General features: G+C 46.2%; 1 protein-coding gene across 2 annotated transcripts in view; it reads left to right on the forward strand.

Moving 5' to 3' along the window:
- The first annotated feature begins 1,108 nt into the window (after nt 1-1,108).
- The window catches only part of KIF26A (kinesin family member 26A), a 134,653-nt gene continuing 115,836 nt past the window's right edge, over nt 1,109-19,925 (forward strand). The window contains exons 1-2 of one of the 2 annotated variants that reach the window (XM_037901051.2): nt 1,109-2,335; nt 6,149-6,415. In XM_037901051.2, the coding sequence (XP_037756979.1) occupies nt 2,201-2,335; nt 6,149-6,415 (402 nt within the window). In that variant the 5' untranslated portion in view covers nt 1,109-2,200. Of the gene's footprint in view, nt 2,336-5,372; nt 5,787-6,148; nt 6,416-19,925 lie in introns of those variants that run through there. The other variant, XM_043549466.1, reaches the window with a different exon arrangement.

The raw sequence follows: 19,925 nt of genomic DNA on the forward strand, positions 1-19,925 counted from the left end.
TGGAGGGGGGGCTTAAGGCTCTGTCTCCTGGAGGACTGGCTTGGAATTAATAGTTTCGGAGCCCATTGAACCACCTCAGTGCAACTCTGGACTCAAACGCCTCCCTGAGGAGGAGAGTCGATAGGAAACCCCACATGGTGGGTTTTTCCTTTCCCCAGACACGTTTGACTATTTTGTCCCCATTCAAATTTCCATCCAGCGCCTGCCTCTGGATCCCAGATTCCATAGCCATTTTACAAGCCGCTGCATTCATTGGCTGCTGCTGTCTAAAACAGTGATTTTCAAGCTATGGTATGTGGGGGTCCGCAGACTATGTCTAAGATTCCCAAAGACTCCCCCATTCGAAATATTTTAGGTTCCACAAATGGAAAAAAAATTGAAAACCATTGGTCTAAAATATATGCTTTTTAATCAGCTGGAAGCCTGAAATGGGAGACCCCGTATATTTTGGGGGTAACCAAGAGCCAGGATGCTTTTTAGTGCCATTTCCTTTGGCAAAACTTTTGTTTATACTAGCAATTGATTAAACCCGGCAGGACCCAGGGTAGATCCGGTGTCCTATGGCTTGGCAGATGTGTGAGCTCTTACACAAGGAATCACTTTAGGCAGGCGCAGCTCAGTGTAAACGGGGCATCACTGGACTGGAGACTGGCTTCTAGCATTCATAGGAAGGTGTCAAGAGTGTAATTTTTAGTGGGGGGGGGGGGGGGAGAGAAAAGCAGAGTGGTGACAGTTTGGATCCCTTACGGAATCCCGCCTCTGCGAAGGCGTGAATCTCGGGACTGCGCTGCTGCTCCTAAGTACTAGAAATTAAAGGCGCGTAGACAAGGCTGAGCTCGGCGACTGTGGTCCCCCTACAGAGCCGGGCTGCATAGCTTATTCTGCTCACTTGCGCTGGAGACACGCCGAAGCGGGGACAACGCTTTGGGAGTTGTTTGCTTAGGGGGAGAAGTACAGGGAAGGGGATTAATGCGCTGCCTAGCGCCCCTGCCCCCTTGGCCGCTCGCTCTCGCCGCCGCGCGCCGGGGCGCTGCCTGTCCGCCCGTCACCGCAGGCTGATGTCACCGTGGCTGCGAGCCCCGTCGGGATTGGCTCGGGCAAGGCGTGGAGGGGGCGCGGGGCTCCTGCAGCCCCAGGCAGCGGCGGCAGCAGCCCGCGCCGCTCCGGCAGGCAGGGGAGCTAGGCTGGCTCTGGGTGAGACCCACCCCGCCCGCAATTAGCCTCGCTTTTTATACGGCGCCCGTGTAGGCAGGGCACCCAGGCAGCCGTGCCAAGGCAGCGCTAGGCCTGCCTCCCTCCCTCCTCCCTTCTCTCCCTGCAGGCGACTTTTCAGGAGGAAGCCACCAAATGCAAAAGCTCTGCCTCCAACTTTCCTCGTTAGCAGCAAAGCCGGGGGGTGGCGGTGCGGGGAGCTGCGGGGAGTACCCTGGCTGCACCCCGGGAGCCAGATTTAGGGGCGGGCGGGGGGAGCCTGCAGGGTTTCCACGTGTCCTCTGGGTCTGCTGGACAGGGCTTCCGAGAGCCAGAGAGGCCGAGGGGGGATGCATCTGCCACCGCTTGCCACTGAAGTCGCTCTGAAGGCAGCAGGCACGCGTCTGTGGCGGAGGAGAGGCGCTCGCCCCTTCAGCCCAGCCATTAGAGACCCGTTCCTCGCCCCCGATGAGGAGCGGAGCCAGCTGCTTGTGTGTCTCGGGCTCTCTGGTTAATAACAAGCTTTTAGGGGAGCGGTAGCCCCGGCTGCAAAGTATTTCCTCAGGCGTTTCCCTTCATCCCTTGCTAACTGTCATCACAGACTTCACAGGCAGCCCTGCCTTCCTGGCACTCCCCCGGAGAAATCACCAGTGCATGGGGGAGGCAGGAGAGAGGCGCTCCGGGTCAACGGCAAGGGCATCCTCAGACGAGCCCGATGCGGGCTGGGCGCTGATGGCCGGCAGGAGCGAAGCAGGGGACAGAGGGGAAGAGGCTGCGGCTCTGATGGGACGCTGAGCGGAGCTGCTGCTGCTCGCCCGCGGGAGGAGCCCAGCAGACCAGGTGCGCTAGAGGGGGAAATAAAAAGGAGCGAGAGATATTGGTGGGTTTGCTGCCTGGCTACTGGCTCCCTAACCCCCAGCCCTGCGCAGCCTGCCAGTATGAAGGAGTAACTCGCACCCAGCGTGGTTCTTGGCCATCGCTCAGGGAGCCGGATATTTCAAACCAAACGATGGCTTTTCAGAAATCACCCGATCCCTCCAACGCCACCAGGAAAACCCCCAGCCTGCTGGAGATAGGCGCTCTCTGCCTGGACTCGGACATCATCTTCGGCTTCACCAGCCACCTGCTGCGGAGGAAAGGCAAGGTAAGAGAGACCACCGCGGCTGGGGGTTGTTGGGACAGGAAAGCGCTCGGGGCCAGGGGCAGCAGTGGGCGAGTTGGGTTTGGCTGCAAGCACCGATTTCCGCCCCGTTGTAGACCGAAGCTAAAAGAAAACTTGGTAGGGTTTAAGTGTCTCCTAGTTCCTACGTATAAAGTAAATTCCGAAACGTGCAACGAGCCCACGTGCAGTTTCAGCACCACGAACAGTCCAGGCTGCACAATAAAAGACCAGCAATTAAATCCGGGAAAGACACCGCTGCTTAGAAACACCCTTCCCAGGGCTCCTCTATGTCCGTCTCAATGGTAAGCGCGCGGAATACAGCAAAGCCACTGAATGATCCTTTCTGAAAGGGATCCGGGCGGCTCCCTCGGATCACCTTGCGTAAAGCGTGGAGCGGTTGGCTTCAATCTACAGGAAACCTTCGAAATGGGGGTGTCTTAGAAATACCTGTGTCTATCCAAGGTGTTTTTAAAAAAGCGCCTGATTAGTTTTGGCAGCATGACTCGCAGCAAAGAACAGGAGCTGGAACCAGGGCCCACCCCCCCTTTCCGCTGCAATCCAGCCCGACACTGTGAGTCGAAGGAGGCTTTTGCAGCCATTACTCAGTCTCATGAAATATTTAAGCAAGTTACTGAAGACCTGCAGAGCTGATTGAGTAGACACGATAAGGAGACCGGGCACATCACTCAGAATCATGCGTGTGTCTTTGTCTCCTCTGCCCCCAGGTTAATGCCAGGGACAAGGTACTAATGAAGCGTTCCCAGCTGTGCACAGTGCAGCGCCCCGGCAGCAGGGCAGCTAAAGGTTCGCAAGGGCGGGCTGCTTGGGGGCCAAAGGCATTGAAGTTTGGCATGGGCATCCCTGAGGCGGTGAGTGGCCAGGTGGGCTAGTTACAGTGGAGGGTCTCCGGCCAGGATCTTTAACGGTTGCTGTAAATTAGGCCTGGAGTGTCACATTTTCCGATTTCACCAGCCTCCCCTGATGGCTGCATTGTTTGGCGTGTGCGCGCTTGTGATTTGCGCGCATAAAGTCCGCGGGGGACCTCGCCTGCAGCAGGAGGTGATGGGGAATGGCGGTCATCAGAGGCACATGGAGGGATGCTGGGCTCCCACGGGGAACAAGAGTTTGCAGAGCTGCCTAGTGCACGCGTGAGCCAGCTGGGGCGCCGGAGCTCGCAGGGGAACCGGTGCCGCCCGAGAGAGTCTGGGGAGGTGGCGCATCAAGCGGAGCGTAAGGGAGCTAGCGCGCAGTTGACAGAGTTCAGAGCCATTAAGCATGCATTTAATAGCTTTCATTACGGATTAAGCGTCTGGGATAAGTCTGCCTGGTAAAGGCAGCCTCCCTGATGAGGCGACACGCATTGTAGGGCACCCTGATCATTGCTTGAGCGCCTGAAAATCCAGGTGCAAATCTCCGGGAGCTAAAGAGCGATTAAAGTTACGCGGCCAAAGAGACTTTCCATTTAAAGACCTTTTATCGGCAGCCCGCATTTCGGGCTGTGGCTCTTCACTCACCTGTGTCCAAAGGTGAGCTGCAAGAGGCGCATCGCGTTATTATTATAACCCATACTGAGTCAAACACAAATCGCGCGAGTGTAATGCTGGTACATATCGTTGTCCAGTATTTAATGGGGATTATGTGTGCGCAGAGGGGAACCAAAAGTTTCCAACCTGCCTGCCCAAAGTCAAATGCACGCATGCGAGGCAGTCTAGCGGCTCTGCAATGAGGCACAATAGAGAAACCACTTGTGGCTGTGTGTTTCCGGAGTGAACCCCCTCCGCCCCTTCTAAGTGGGTCTGGGGATCGCAGAGCGAGAGCGTGTAGACTGAATTCGCTGGGGACCTGTGCAAGCACATGGCCAAGTCTCTGCCACCAAAGTGCGGAGTAGCACGGGGCCAGCAGATGGCGCTCCAATCACAGGGACCGCTTTGAGCCTGCAACCAGAGACCAGAGTATATTGCCCCAGCTCTCGCGGTTGCTTCATTCAGGTACTTATGCACTGGCAGGGCTCAGACTCTCCGGTGCGAGAGCAGTAGCTGGACAGGGCAAGCAGGTCTCAGACACATAAATGGCAAAGACCCAAGCCACGCAACTACCCTGCCTGCGAGAGTGAAGTGTGATGCCCGTCACACTCTTGCAGGTGTAAAACGCATCCAGATCCACTCCGCGGGTCAGAACAGAACCGGCGGGATCTTTGTTGTCCTGGGGGGGGGGGGGGGGGATGAGGGGGGGGAGCGTAGCAATCAGGGGCAAGGAAGGGTTCCACCCGTCTGTCTGCCTGCAACAGAAGTGCTAAGGACAGGAGGCGGAACGGCAGCCGGGTAGACAATTAGCTGAGGAACGGGGATTTCTCCACCTGTCGGGTCAATTGTCACATGCACATTCCTAAAGAGCTGATGGGAACTGGCGGAGCGGTACACAGACTCCAGCGTGTGTGTGTGTGAGGGGGCGAGAGCGCGGAGAGTCACCTGTGCAAGGTGCGCGAGGCTCTCAAACGCCACCCAAGCACACGTGGCTGGGGCCAGGCACCGAGCTGCATCGGGAGAGATTCCTCGAGCGAGCGAGCTCTCCAGGCACGTGGCATAAAACAAACAGCGAGAGGAACTCAAAGGACGAGCTGTGCCTCCTTTCTTCCTAGTTCGAAGTGCAGAGCCCAGGGTTCAACCCCATTTCCTTCGCAGGCACCCTTCCCCCCTCCCATGATGTAGCAGTTTAAAAGCCTGATCCTGAGAGTTGTTTGGAAAGTTTGGCTCGGGCTGCCCCATGCACACTCCCAAAAAGCAACCCCCTTGTCACTGCTGGGAAAGTTTTTATTTGAAGGGGCTCGCGTGCCAGGCACCCCACGAACTCTCCGGAGAGTTTGGAGCCGAACGGAGCCTGCAGGGTCAATGTGGCAAGGAAACGCTCAGACTCTAGCGGCTCCCACCTCGTTCACCCCACCCCACGCGGAGCCCCTCCTCCCCTCGGAGCAGTTTTTCCTAACGCGCTCCAGTGCGCTCGGTCCCTTTCTGCCCCGAGGTGGGGAGCTCACTCCTCCTCCGCCTTCTCCTCCCGCCTGCTCCGCCCGCTGGCTCAGTCCGGGGCTTCTCTCGCGAACTTGCAACCCAAACTTTACTCCTTTGAGTTCCAACAACATGGGAGGAAATATTACGTAGCTCCAGGCCGCCGCCCGCCGCAGCAGCCGCCCTTGCAAGTGGAAACCAAGGAGCCGGACTTTGCAGCCCCCGGTCCCTGGACTTGGCAATGGGCAGGAAGGTCTTTCAGGACAGCTCGGGACTGCGCAGCCCAGTGTAGCTGCAAAGAGCTGGGATCTGGGCGCGCGGGTGGGTCAGGGTCCAGGTGACAAAAACGTGCCTGGTCCGGAACCATGATCCGGGCTGCAGAGAACCCAGGGGGGAGAAGGTGTCTGGGCTCTGAACACCGGGCTGCGGGGGTAAGTTGGGGCGGAACTTTTCAGGGAAGGTTAATGGAGCCCGGTGCAGAGCGCGAGAGGTTTCACCCCTGCCCTGCGCGCGCGGATCCCCCGGGTGCTCGGAGTTTGTTGCTCCTGTAGTTGGCCGCGCGCTTGGGAGGCACGAGGGGACTTTGCACGGGAGGCTGTGCGAGCAGCGTGCGCGGGAGCCGGTCAGTGCACCCGGCCGAGGGTTGCAGAGTTGACTTTTTGCACCGGTCCGGCCCGGAGGCTGCTCTTTGCAGGGTTCCCCTCCCAGGCGCAGGGGCCCCTCTTTGCAGGCTGCCCCAGATAACGGGAGCTGTTGGCTCCTTGCACCGTCCTGAGTCGTTCTCTCTTTGCAGATCGCGGAGGGAAGCTCTGGGCGAGAGCCGGCCCCGGTGTCTCTGGAGCTCGCCCCTAGGAAGAGGCTGCCGCCTGCCACCGATGAGGACCGTTGCGGCAGCCGCCCGGCTCCGGAGGGAGCTGGGGCCGTCTCGCTGGCCGAGCTGGGGCACTTCGAGAGAACCGGGAAAGGAGGATGGTGCAAGAACTGCCAGGTTAAACTGGCCGAACTCAAGAAGCAAGCCGTGAAACTGGCCGCCAGCAGCAGCCCAGCTAACTCCCTGCCGGTAAGCCAGGTCCTTGCCCCCTGCCCGGGCACAGACTCGCGCGGAATGGGGTTGCGCAATCGCATCTGGAGCACACACAGCTGGAGAGCTGTGGGGCCCTTACCTAGAGCTCTACACTGTGGCCACCCAGTACCTGGCTACAGCTAGATCTTTGTATACTACACAAATCTGCGTGACGAGGGCTGTCTAACACATAGCACGTGTAGAGCTGTGCACCCAAGGTTCCTGGTACCTGTCTAGAGCTCAGCATCTGCAAGTCAGTGCTCCTGCTATCTAGCTTTCTGCATAGGACTTTTCTGGGTCTCTGCGCTGTTTTAGAGTAATAGATCTAGTTGCTATGCTGCAGAACTAGATCTCTGCATAGTAAATACCTGTGTCTATACATAGTGCAAGTCTAGATCTTTGCATAGTGCTGATCCAGAGCTGCAAGGGGAGTAGAGGGGGCAAAAAAACCTAACTAGTTTTAAGACTGAGCTTGATAAGTATATGGAACGGATGGTATGGTAGGATTGCCTTACAGTGGCACGTGGCCCATCTGTGACTGCTAGTGGCAAATATCCCTAACAGCTGGAGATGAGACACTAGATGGAGAAGGCTCTGAGTTACTACAATGAATTCTTTCCCAGCTGTCAGGCTGGTGGGTCTAATATATTTGGGGTCAGGAAGGAATTTCCCCTCAGGTCAGATTGGCAGAGACCCTGCAGGTTTTCACCTTCCTCTGCTGTGTGGGGCACTGGTCACTTGCTGATTTAAACTAGAGTAAGTGGTGGATTCTCTGTAACTTGAAGTCTGTAAATCATGATTTGAGGACTTCAGTAACTCACCTGGAGGTTATGGGTGTATTACAGGAGTGTATGTGGGGGGGAGGAGGTTCTGTGTTCTGCAATGTGCAGGAGGTCAGACTAGATGATCACAATGTTCCCTACTGGCCTCAAAGTCTATAAGTCTATGAGTACAGATCTAGGGCTCTGTATAGTATACGTCTAGATCACTCTATGTCTGTACTATTTAGCATGTGACTTGAGTCTAACATGAGTGATTTCAGTACTAAAAATGGTTAAAAACATTTCAAAGACTTCAGATTTCAAACTCTTCTTTAGCACAATGAAATTGCAGCCATTGCAAACTCACCCAGTACATACAAATAGCTGATTGCCAACATTACTTTTTGCTGACAGTGTGAGCTGGAAAGTAGATTAAACATTGTGTGGCATGCAGTCAGGAACACACACTGTGTCAGAGATCAAAGTCAGTCCAGACTGTGCAGTCTTTCCTCACACTAAGAACATGAAGCGCCAAAAGTGCCCTTTGTCAAACTTGGTAGAAGTTGGTGTAAGTGGCCTGTGTCTCAGAGCCCCAGTCACATAGTTCTGGAGATAGTCTGAGCTGAAACGGCAACTGTGCTTTACAGGACGTTAATTTGTTCTATTGCAAGATCACTAACAATTGGCAGTAGCACTAAAGTGGCACTAACAATTGCTCATTTCATGCAGGCCATAAAATGCTACCGAACGTTAAACTGTGATGTTCCCGATGTGCCTACATATTTCATTAATATAATTTGGAAAGAAAGTTTATGAAGGATGGTTTTGCTGGGCCCTAAATGTCTGGATGCTTGAATACACATCTCTGCTTGGTGGGTTGACTCCTGTTCTTAATCTCACAAGGGCAAATCTTGGTCACATCATATTCTCATGCATTTATGCCTTCTACTAGACATTGATGAATATCTGATAATGAATGAGTGTATAATGCATGAGTGTTCTGGGGCTTTCATTTGCCATATGCATTGCTTTACCTATGGGTAGTGTGTTTATCTGCACAGTCGTCTTCTTTCTCTGTGTATATGATATGCATATGTTAGTTGCATTATATTATTAATATGTTCTTCTAGCAAAAGTATGTGAAACATCACTCTTAAAAGCTATTATAAGTAAAAAGCATATACAATCATGACTAGACACATTAACAGATCACAAAGATTAGGTAGTGGGACAACATAGAACAGAAAACCCTAGTAGTTCATTTACAAGGCAGACAAAATGTGTATTACATTTTTGATAGCATTGGAAGTAACATTGTTTTCCAAACAATGCTTATCTGGATGTTTGCAAGAAGGAGGGGAGAGGTCTGCAGAGGAAGCCAAACCCTCTTGACCTTCATTTTCATTCAAAGAGTTCCTGTATGATCTGCAGAATTCCCATTGAATCTAAATATAGTTTTGTTTGGAGGTGCATTGTACTGTAGTGTCAGTATGGAAAGCTCAGATTATAGTACCTTAGGGCTTGATCTAAAGCCCTGTGAAATCAATAGGAGTCTTTCCATTGACTTCAGTGGGCTTTGGATCAAGTCCTTATTTCTTTAGTGTAAAATGTCATGTGCTTTATCTCAACTGAAGGCAGCACTATTGGACCTCCTGTTGTCTGGATCCCCATGAATGGTGAATAGAAGTTTAATTTCCTATTGTTAAGTGTATGTGATATACTGGCTTTAAACGAAGCATACAGTGCCTGAATCCTTATTATTCTTATAGGAGTTTCTGCCTTTATTGGAAAGTAATGGGGTCCTATATTTAGATAGAAAAGTAAATGGATCTTTGTCATGGGAAAAAATACATATGCTGGAAAGTCAATGGGTCTTGCCCAGGTGTTCAGGTGAAGAGACCTGTCTCCAAAGGCCTGTTTGTGTGGTCTCATTTGTGTAAGTCTCCGGGGAACCTCCCTGATAAGTACTTGATGATGGGTAAATTAATCCCCCTTTTCTTCAGGGTTCAAAGCATGCACAGGAAAGTAATAATTTAATAGCTGTCGCAGTGTTAAAACCTTGACAAACTTGTTCTTAGAGTAATAGATACAAAGAGTGGTTAGTTTATTGAGTAGAGTATGATAATCTCAAAGAGCTGAAGCTGTAGAGTTACAGGATATTTAATGGTTGAAACTGTATTTTCAAATGCCCACAATACATTTAGTTCAGCAAATAAACTACTTAGTACAGAGGAAGACAACACAATCAACAGCAAGAGTCCCTATTAATTTACTGTACACCAGTGCACTTTGAAGGCAACGGGAGATAATGGTCAATGGTCCCGATCCTCAGCTGGTGTAATCTGGCATTACTCTGAAGTCGGTGGAGCTATGTTGATTTACAACAGTTGAGGATCTGAACCAGTGTGTTGGCAGGTTGAGCATTTTATAATGTTTTATAATGTGCTAGAAAGGCAGCTTTTATTTTGCTTTCTTGTTTAATTATATAACAATATTTGAAAAAGCAGCTTTTCTTCCAGACAGTGGCAAGTCCATACATTGAAAATAAAGATAGAACTAATGACAAGGAACTAACGTACTATGGGATGAGTAAACACAAGAAGGCTACTTCTTTGAACTTGCTATGTGCTCAAAGGATTTGTGGCCTTTGCCATGATAATTAAGGAATCTTTCAGCACAGATTCAGAAAGGTCTCTATACCTGGTACAGAGGCTCTTTGGGAAGGTGGGTGGGTGGTTTATAGATGAAAGAAGGACATAATTATTGATGAAAGAGGGAAGTTGCATTCTCATACATGGTGCAGCTGATAAGGGTTTGAATTCAAATTAGAGTAAAAAGTCAAAACATTGTTTGCTGTGCAAAGGATGAGTTTCTGTAACCTGCCTTAAAGGATAATAATTGCTTGAGAATACTATGATTAATTTAACTTTTGTGCTGCTGCCCTTTGAGTAAAAGGTAACTTAAAATGAGGTTTCAGTGCTAGAGAGATATTCAGTGTCTACTGGTACACATTTGTTGTGTTAAAGTCCTGAAAGTCCACTGACCATATATGGACAACTGATAAGAAAAATATTAATCTTAGCCTCGGTTAAAACTCCAGAACCAAGTTCTTAAACAAGAAATTTATTACACTCTACACTATCAATTCCCTTCTTTCTGTGTTTTCTTTACTATTTGCTGTCACAATGATACCTGAAAGTGAACTAAGATGTAGTTTCAATCAAGCATGTGTAGAAGCAAGCAAAGTTTAATGTGGAAGTAACACAGATTAGCATTAAATATTGCAGTATCAGTGTCCGTTTACTGGGCCATGTACTGATTCTGTGTAAAAAAATAAAATAAAAAAGAATGAGTCTTGGTTTATCTCTAATAAAAAGTTTTGTATTTGTCTGGCAGACTGGATGCCTCAGGGAATTGGTAATGGGATACAGAGTCTTTTACTAATGGCGTTCTGGTTTGAATTCAGACCCGGTTGGTAGTGACTGAAAGTTGTTATAATTTGACAGCTGTTTGCTGACCTATAGGAAAATACTTGGTGGTCACAGTCTCATTCCCATTTGGCAGATATCCTCATCACAAAACCACAGCACAACAATTAGCAGTAATTGGCATAGTTGTTGGCAGTCACACAAGAGAGGCCAAGGATTGAATGGGCATGTAGATTTAAATAATAATAATAATAATGCTTAGTGTTTAAGATCTTCACCGCACTTGACAAATGTTAATTAATTAATCCATTCAATGCCCCTGTGAGGTAAGTAAGTCTCATTTCTAAAGAGATGTCAAAGCAGCGTATGGACCTCAGAAAGGAGGGAAACAGGCAGAGGGGTTAGTGTTGGCCTACACACAACAGTTATACCTCTTTACTTACATTGGTATAGTTAGAGCAGTACAGTCCCCAAATGTGGATGCAGCTATATAGATGTAAAGGTGCTTTATACTATCTATCTATCTCTCTCTCTCTCTCTCACTCTCTCTCTCTCTCTCTCTCTCTCTCTCTCTCTCTCTCTCTATCTATCTATCTATCTCCATTCCTGTATGGGAAGAGGGATAAGCTATACTGGGTTAAGACACCATTATGCCAGTATAATTATGTTCACAATAGGCCCGTAGTTATACTGGTATAGTTAACTCTTTCAGTAAAAAATCACTTCCCTAGCCCAAATAGTTATATTGGTACAAACTATGTGTTTAGACCAAGCTTAAGTGAAGCCAAGAGCACAGGAAGTGCCAGTTTCAGAGCTGGGATTAAAACTGGGCATCCTTAGCTCCTTTAATGGTAAGAGTGAGTCACTGGAGAGAGCTGAGTACCAGCTTCTTGTATTCAGCCTCTTGTATTCTCAAGAGGTGGGCTAGCTATATGTTGCACAAGTTACAGTCTCTGAATGGCCATGACTGTTCTCTCTAGAGGAGGGAAATATAGTAGTCCAGTATTGAGTTGATGAACATTTATATCATGGTTGGTAGGTCCTTGTCTGAAAAGAAGGGCTGTAGTCTCCTGACAAGCAGGAGCTGAAGCACATTATCCTGATTACTGTTGATATCTAGTTATCAAGGAATGGTGATGAAACTAAAAATACTCCAAGGCCTCACACTAATTCAGCAAACAGAAGGAGATCCCTTCCACAGAGAGCGTTGTCAGGGTCTTGGCTAGCTCCTCAAAGTTTGTTTTCCTCTTCCTAGTAGTAACTCTTTGGCTCTTGCCTGGACTGAGCTCCAGCCAGCTTGGTTTTCATCCAAGTGATTATTTCGTGCAAGTATTGTGACACCTTTGTGATAGCATTAGTCATAGAGATGAAGAATAGAGTGTCATCAGCATATTGGTGACACTAGAACCTGGGGCACCACATGACCTTTCCCAGGGTTTCACATGTATGCTAAAAAAATAGAGAGGGTACAGGTTTGAAGCTTGGGGGCTCAGTATGTGAGGGCGCTTGATGACCAGTTGCCCATCATCACTTTGGGTGCTATCAGAGTATGGTCACAACCACTTATTCAGTCAGTTTGCCAGGGACAGGAAGCTTGGAGATGGGGTAGTCGTTTGTGAGATCTCTGGCTTCTAGTGTTAGTTTCTGAAATATTGGTTGGACTATTGCATGCTTCAGGGATGTAGGTTAATAGTCTTCTCTGAAGAAGGTTTAAAGGAGGTCATCAGTAGTGGATCCAGTTGAGCTTCCTTGGATTTCACTCATACAATTGAGCTTACCTGGATAAGCAAGGATCCAATTCACATGTGAATGACCCTCACAACTTCTAGTGCCTCTGAGTGTGTAAGAGATCTGAACTTCTTAAGGAGGGTGAGGTAGCCCTTGTTCTCTGTTGTGAGTTGGCTTTCTTTCCCTCCATATTCAGTTTATCTTTTGAGCTCTTTAGAATGTGGGGCAGTTGGGTCTGGAATTTGGTGAAGTCAGCTGATTATTTGGAATGACTTACCAGGCCTTGACTAACCCGTGATTCATCTTTATTTTGCTGTGGGACTATCTTAACCCCGCAAACTGGCCCCGCTGTAATAGCGTTACCACACATTGGATGAATGGTATGGGGGAAGCTTGTGCTAACACTCTGTACTTACCCGGTGGAGAATAGGGAACTCCAGTTTTGATGTTCCAGTTTTCAGTGCCTTTTATGAGCACTAAATTCCCTTTAAAATGTTTCATATTTAACATTTCAAAAGATGCCTCAGTGTAGAAGGTGCATCTTTGTTAGTAAATATGAGCTACAGGGCATTTTTTGGATGCATCTTTAATATTTAATTCTGCAACACGGAATCTTGCATAGACTTGGCTGTTGAGTGCTTCAGGCTATGAGATCAGATGTGGTTTTTAGGTACATGTGGAGCCTAATAAAGGGGATAGTGACAATGTCAGATCAAATGTACTGAAATGAGCAACCAGGTAAGCTAGTGTGTCCTCAGCCCTGCAGCAGTCCCCATGCTGTGTAAAAGGCTATGAAAGCTCATGGGACTGAAGCAGGGTTGTAATCAGCTTGCCTAAAACATTTTGGATTGTCAGGCATGCCCTTCTAAAACACAGGTGAGCAGGATTATCGTGCAGCGCTGATGCCTGAGGCAACTGGTCTTCTCACAGGGGGATCTGAAATGGGGGAAGTTATGATTCCACAATTAGCTCCTGAGACTGCAGCCTCCTGGGCTGGTGGAGGGTCATTAGTATTGCTCTTGCTCTTTCTTGAGCTAATTTCTTCAACACCCTGGCCTATTAGACAGAAAGGGAGGAAACACATAAACCAGTTAAAAATTGCAGGGGGTGTGAAAGAGCATCTGCTCCTAACATCTGAGGTTACTTTGAACCTGTTGAAATATGTAGTATTGTTTTATTGTTTTTGCCAAGAGTTCCACCTACGTGATCCCCACCAACTTCTGACATGTTAATAGCAAGACTGTGGGAGGCAGTGCTCATCTCTCCTGCTGCTGCAGATTGTGACTGATTCTCTTGACTTGACAGTTCAAGACTCTTGGAATGTGGGCTGACAAAATCACCAAGAGATTTTTCTCTACCCAGAGCAGGATCCTCCTCACTTCTTTCTCCATACCCTTGATACACGGACCTCCAACCCCATGGAAGTGGCATTGTCTGAGTCCAAATCGCTCTACCCACTGAGAACACACTGAAACAGGGGAGGGCAAGCTTAAACTGGCCTGCTCTTGAATAGATTTTTCCTATGAAGAGACCACTATTTTACACCATCCTTTCTAGAAGGAAGAAACTTTCTACCTGGATTTGTATACATTTCCTGCATGGAATAGTATTTTAGAAAGGCTCCGTTTTCCTTCTTTGAACTGAATTACCTTCATGAGCTAGATCTGGTTGGATGTTACTCAGGTTAAGAGTGAGGGAGGTCTGTGTAATTAAGGTTACCAGGCTCTCTTTTTTTAGTACAGGTGAAAATCTGTGGAACCCAACTTATCACACATACTATCCCCATCCTCTGACCTGGAACCCCTAGTCCTAGAAGGAGTATTCCCTACTTACATTGCCAATGTAGTCGAGTAAAGAATGTACTGATCAAGAAACTTGAGTTCTGTTCCTGCCTCTGCCACACTCTGTCATCTTTGGGAAGTCACTTAAGTCAGAGTTTTCATATGTGTCTGCTGATTTTGGGTGTCTGTTTTTGTGTGCCCAACGTGAGAAAACTAGGACTTTGTTTTCAGAGCTTCTAAGCATCCACAGCTCCCTTTGAGTTCAAATGAAGGAAGAATGGTCTATGGTTAAGGCACTGGACTGTGACTCAAGAAATCTGGCCTTAATTCTCAGCTCTGCCACAGACTTCCTCTGTGAACTTGGGCAAGTCATTTAATCGGTCTGTGCTTTCATTTCCCATCTGTAAAATGGGGACAATAGTCTCTTTTCCTTCCCTTTGTCTGTATCCCCTTTGGGGCAGAAACTGTCTCTTACTATTTTTTGTTTTCAGTGCTTAGCACAAAGGGGTCTGATATTAGTTGGGGTATCTACGTGTATCGTAATACAAATAGTAAATAGTAATTAATAATAAAAACTGGCACTGATGCTGACAATCGGATGCTGCAATAGGGAATTTCTCACTTGCAACTGGGTTGTCAAGTCTGGTAGTTTTAAACTGGGGGTGAGGGTGGAGGCTGTCTAGCTAGGGTCACTGGTTGCAAGTGGGTCACTATCATTTGAAGAGAAAAAATGCTTTAGGAACTGGAAACAAAGCCAGGAATCTTAGGAAATAATCCATTAGAATTGTAAAAATGAGTCTGACTTACAATAACTCTGAAACTTGACAGCTAACTAGCAGGGATCCGGCGAATCTGTGGAACAGGAAGTATGGGGTGGTACAGAGTGTGTCAGGGCCAAGTGGAGCGTGTTTAGGGAACAGATAAGAGCTCAGAAGAATGAGAATGGATTAGAGGTTTAATGATGACATGGTAGTACCTAGAAGATGCTTATCTGCATATTGCAGTGGGCTCTTACTGTTGTATCGTTAGACTACTGTGTTGATGAACTATGGTGGATCCTTGCCAGATTGCAGAAACTATTGTACTGTTGTATTCATCCAGTAGCAAAGTGATGCTGTTATGGAAATGTACTAAAAACGGGTTATCTTGTTTTTTCTTAATAAAAATGTATTATTAAAAACATGAAAAGAGGAAAATGTTTGTGGAGATGCACAAAATATTGTTTTCAAATGAATATTACCAGCAAGGGGTGTATGTAACTTTGCATAATAACTGATTTTTCTTCTAAGTAAATTAAAATGAATATAAACCGTTGGTGTAAATGTTATTTTAAAAGATGCTCTGGGTGATGCAGTAGCATAAGTGGAATAGTCTGTATTGCAGGGGGTTGTGTTTGAAGGTATAATGCAGGCTTTTATTGAACAGCACACACATCAAACTTGTTTAACTTTATGGTTCATACTTAATTATTGTTGACCCAGGACTATAAAACCTTGGACAGCATCCTTTCTTTAAAACACGTCTGTATCTACACACACACAGACAAGTAGTCCATTTTGACTGACTTTTCTCTAATGTTGAAGTTGCACAAGCTTTAAGGCAGGGGTAGTCAATTATTTTTTGTCAAGATCCAAATTTCTTAGTCAAGGTATACTCAAGGTCCAGACTCTAGAGAAAATAATTAAAACATTACAATAACGATAACAAGTAAATAAAAAGATTTCAGGGTCCGTTCAAAAGCATCTGGCAGTCTGGATTTGGCCCGCAGTCTGCTTATTGACTACCCCTGCTTTAATGTATATAATTAAGAGATGTTCATTTGCATGTAGGAAAAAATGTTTAAATGATATAAACAAAACCATTCATTTTAAACAGCAACATTTCATGTTCATTTTTGGGTGTTTACTTTTAGCACTTAGAATCAGGCTTTGTTGCTTACATATTGTGCTAATGCAAATTGCATTAATGCTTATGGCAGGATCAGAAGATGTGCCAACACTAAAGGTTAAATATACAGAAATATTCCTCTTCCCATGAATCATGCCTTAAATTCAGGCTTTGTTGAGTATTCTTGGAATTTAGTAAACTGATCTGAATTTCTCATTGAGATGGAGGCCAGTATTACCATATGTCGTCAGTACTTGTACAGAATTGATTAGAACACGAGACGGGAGTGGGAAAATGATCAATTTTCATTTAGCTCTTAGCAAATCTTCTGCTAACGTTGTTGGGGGATTTTACACTACTCAGTGACTATGACATGAAAGCATTCTGAACAAAACTGAAACTTGATACCTCTATTTAGGGTGAACATTGAAAGGCTCTCAGCATTAACTGTGGAAGCAAAGCATTAGTTCTAGTTTTCACAGCATTCAAAGGATTATGTTTAAAGTGTATCCGATTTTACCACAACATACAAATGTTGAAATGTATTTTGTGCTACCATTAAGGCAGGTAGAAGACTTGTAGAGTTAATATATTGATCAATACTGATCTCACTGAGAATGGACTGATTTTGCTGGAGTGTTTTAATAGGCATATTCAGTTTGTTTTACCCTCTCTTTTTAAGCGTAGAATCATAGAATTATAGCAATGGAAGAGATCTCGAGAAGTCATCTAGTCCAGACCCTTGTGCTGAGGCAGGACTATGTAAACCTAGACCATCCATTGCAGGTGTTTGTCCAACCTAATTCTTAAAAACCTTCAGTGAGGGGATTCCACAACCTCTCTTGGAAGCCCATTCCAGAGCTTAACTATGCTTATAGTTAGAAAGTTTTTATTAATATCTAACCTAAATCTCCATTGCTGCAATTTAACCTGATTACGCCCTTATGCTACTTTCAGTGGACCCGGAGAACAATTGGTCACCATCCTCTTTGTAACAGCCCTTTACATATTTGAAGACTGTTATCAGGTTCCTCCCTCAGTCTTCTTTTCTGAAGACTAAACATGCCCAGTTTTTTAAACTTTTCCTCATAGGTCAGATTTTCTATATCTTTTATAATTTTTATTGCTGTCCTCTGGACTCTCTTCAGTTTGTCTGCATCTTCCTTAAAGTGTGGTACCTAGAACCGGACGCAGTATACCAGGTGAGACCTTGCTAGTGCAGAGTAGAGTGGGACAATTGCCTCTCATTTCTTACATACAATGCTCCTGTTAATACCCCCCAGAATCATATTAGCAATTTTCTGCAACTATATCACATTACTGATTCATACTCAGTTTGTGATCTACTATAACCCCCAGATCCTCTTCTGCAGTACTACAGTCTAACCAGTTATTCCCCATTTTGTAGCTGCACATTTGATTTTTTCTTTCTAAGTGTGGCACTTTGTACTTCTCTTTATTGAATTTCATCTTGTTGATTTCAGACCAATTCTCCAATTTCTCAAGGATACAGTTTGTCTGATGATGCCCTAGCTTGTGATATTTTATTTACTTGTTATTGATTTTGGGTCTGATGTTGTGAGATGTGAAGCCTCCTACATTCCCAATGAGAATTTGAGGGCACTCAGCACTTCTCATTGTAGGAAACAAGGGTGATGTCATGGTATGGGGTCTACTACAGACTATCTATTCAGGAAGAAGAGGTAGAAGAGTCTTTTTTTTAAACAACTAACAAAATCATCCAAAGCACAGGACTTGGTGGCGGTGGGGGACCTCAACTACTCAGACATCTGTTGGGAAAATAACACAGCAGGGCACAGAGTATCCAACAAGTTCTTGGAATGCATTGGAGACAATTTTTTATTTCAGAAGGTGGAGAAAGCTAATAGGGGAGAGGCTGTTCCAGATTTGATTTTGACAAATAGGGAGGAACTGGTTGAGAATTTGAAAGTGGAAGGCAGCTTGGGTGAAAGTGATCATGAAATGGTAGGAGGGAAAACAGCACAATAAAGATAATGGATTTCAAGAAGTCAGACTAGCGTATTCAGGAAGTTGGCTGGTAAGATCCCATGGGAAGCAAGTCTAAAGGGAAAAGCAGTTGAAGAGCGCTGGCAGTTTTTTATCAAGATATTATTAAGGGCACAAGAGCAAACTATCCCACTGCATAGGAAAGATAGGAAGTATGGCAAGAGACCACTTTGGCTTAACCCGAAGATCTTCAATGATCTGAAACTCAAAAAAGAGTCCTACAAAAAGTGGAAACTAGGTTAAATTACAAAGGATGAATATAAACAAATAACACAAGTATGTAGGGACAAAATTAGAAAGGCCAAGGCACAAAATGAGATTAAACTAGCTAGAGGCTTAGGGTTAGTGCGTCTGGTGAAGACATGCTATACCAACGGGAGAGCATCTCCTGCTGACATAGTGCAGTGTAAACACTGCTTTAAGTCGATGTAACTTACGTTGCTCAGGTGGGATGACTTTTACACACCCCTGAACAACGTAAGTTACATCGACGTAAGTGGTACTGGAGACAAGCCCATAAAGGGTAACAAGAAGATATTCTACAAATACATTAGAAGCAAGAGGAAGACCAAGGACAGGGCCCATTATTCAATGGGGGTGGGGGGGACAATAATAAAAAATGTGGAAATGGCAGAAGTGCCAAATGACTCTTTTGTTTCAGTTTTCACCAGAAAGATAAGTAGCGACTGGACGTCTAACATAGTGAATGCCATTGAAAATGAGGTAGGATCAGAGGCTAAAATAGGGAAAGAACAAGTTCAAAATTACTTAGACAAGTTAGATGTCTTCAAGTCACCAGGGTCTGATGAAGTACCTCCTAGAATATTCAAGGAGCTGACTGAGGAGCCATTAGCGATTATCATTGAGAAGTCTTAGAAAACAGGAGAGATTCCAGAGGACTGGAAAAGGGTAAATACAGTGCCAATCTATAAAAAGGGAAATAAGGACAACCCAGGGAATTACAGACCAATCATCTTAACTTCAGTACCCAGAAAGATAATGGAACAAATAATTAAGCAATCAATTTGCAAACATCCAGAAGATAATAAGGTGGTAAGTAACAGTCAGCTTGGATTTGTCAAGATCAACCCTGTTGCAAAAAAAGCGAACATCATTCTGGGATGTAATAACAGGAGTGTTGTAAGCAAGACACGAGAAGTAATTCTTCCGCTCTACTCCGCGCTTATACGACCTCAACTGGAGTATTGTGTCCAGATCCGGGCACCACATTTCAGGAAAGATGTGGACAAGTTGGAGAAAGTCCAGAGAAGAGCAACAAAAATGATTAAAGGTCTAGAAAACACGACCTATGAGAGAATATTGAAAAAATTGGGTTTGTTTTGAGAAGACTGAGTTTTCAAGTACATAACAGGTTGTTACAAGGAGGAGGGAGAAAAATTGTTCTTCTTAATGTCTGAGGATAGGACAATAAGCAATGGGCTTAAATTGCAGCAAAAACTTCCTCACTGTTAGGGTGGTTAAGCACTAGGATAAGTTGCCTAGAGAGGTTGTGGAATCTCCATCATTGCAGATTTTTAAGAGCAGGTTAGACAAACATCTGTCAGGGATGGTCTAGATAATACTAAGTCCTGCCATGATTGCAGGGCACTGGACTAGATGACCTCTCAAGGTCCTTTCCAGTCCTATGATTCTGTGATTAGGCCCTTTCTGAGTACCTGCTACCAGAGCTTTTAGGTACTATGACAGAACATATCAATGAAAAGCATAAAAACTACTACCCATGCTGCAGCTACTGCATAACAGAAGCCAAACTACTATGAACATCAAGCACAACAGCCAGAAAAAAAATAGCCAGGCTAAACCAAATACACGTGCCTGTCGTGATGTTCACATAGGCTTTGGTAGACTTCCAGAGCTAGTTCCAAAGGTGAAG

The sequence above is a fragment of the Chelonia mydas genome, chromosome 6 (assembly GCF_015237465.2).
Source record: "Chelonia mydas isolate rCheMyd1 chromosome 6, rCheMyd1.pri.v2, whole genome shotgun sequence".
Taxonomy (NCBI): domain Eukaryota; kingdom Metazoa; phylum Chordata; order Testudines; family Cheloniidae; genus Chelonia; species Chelonia mydas.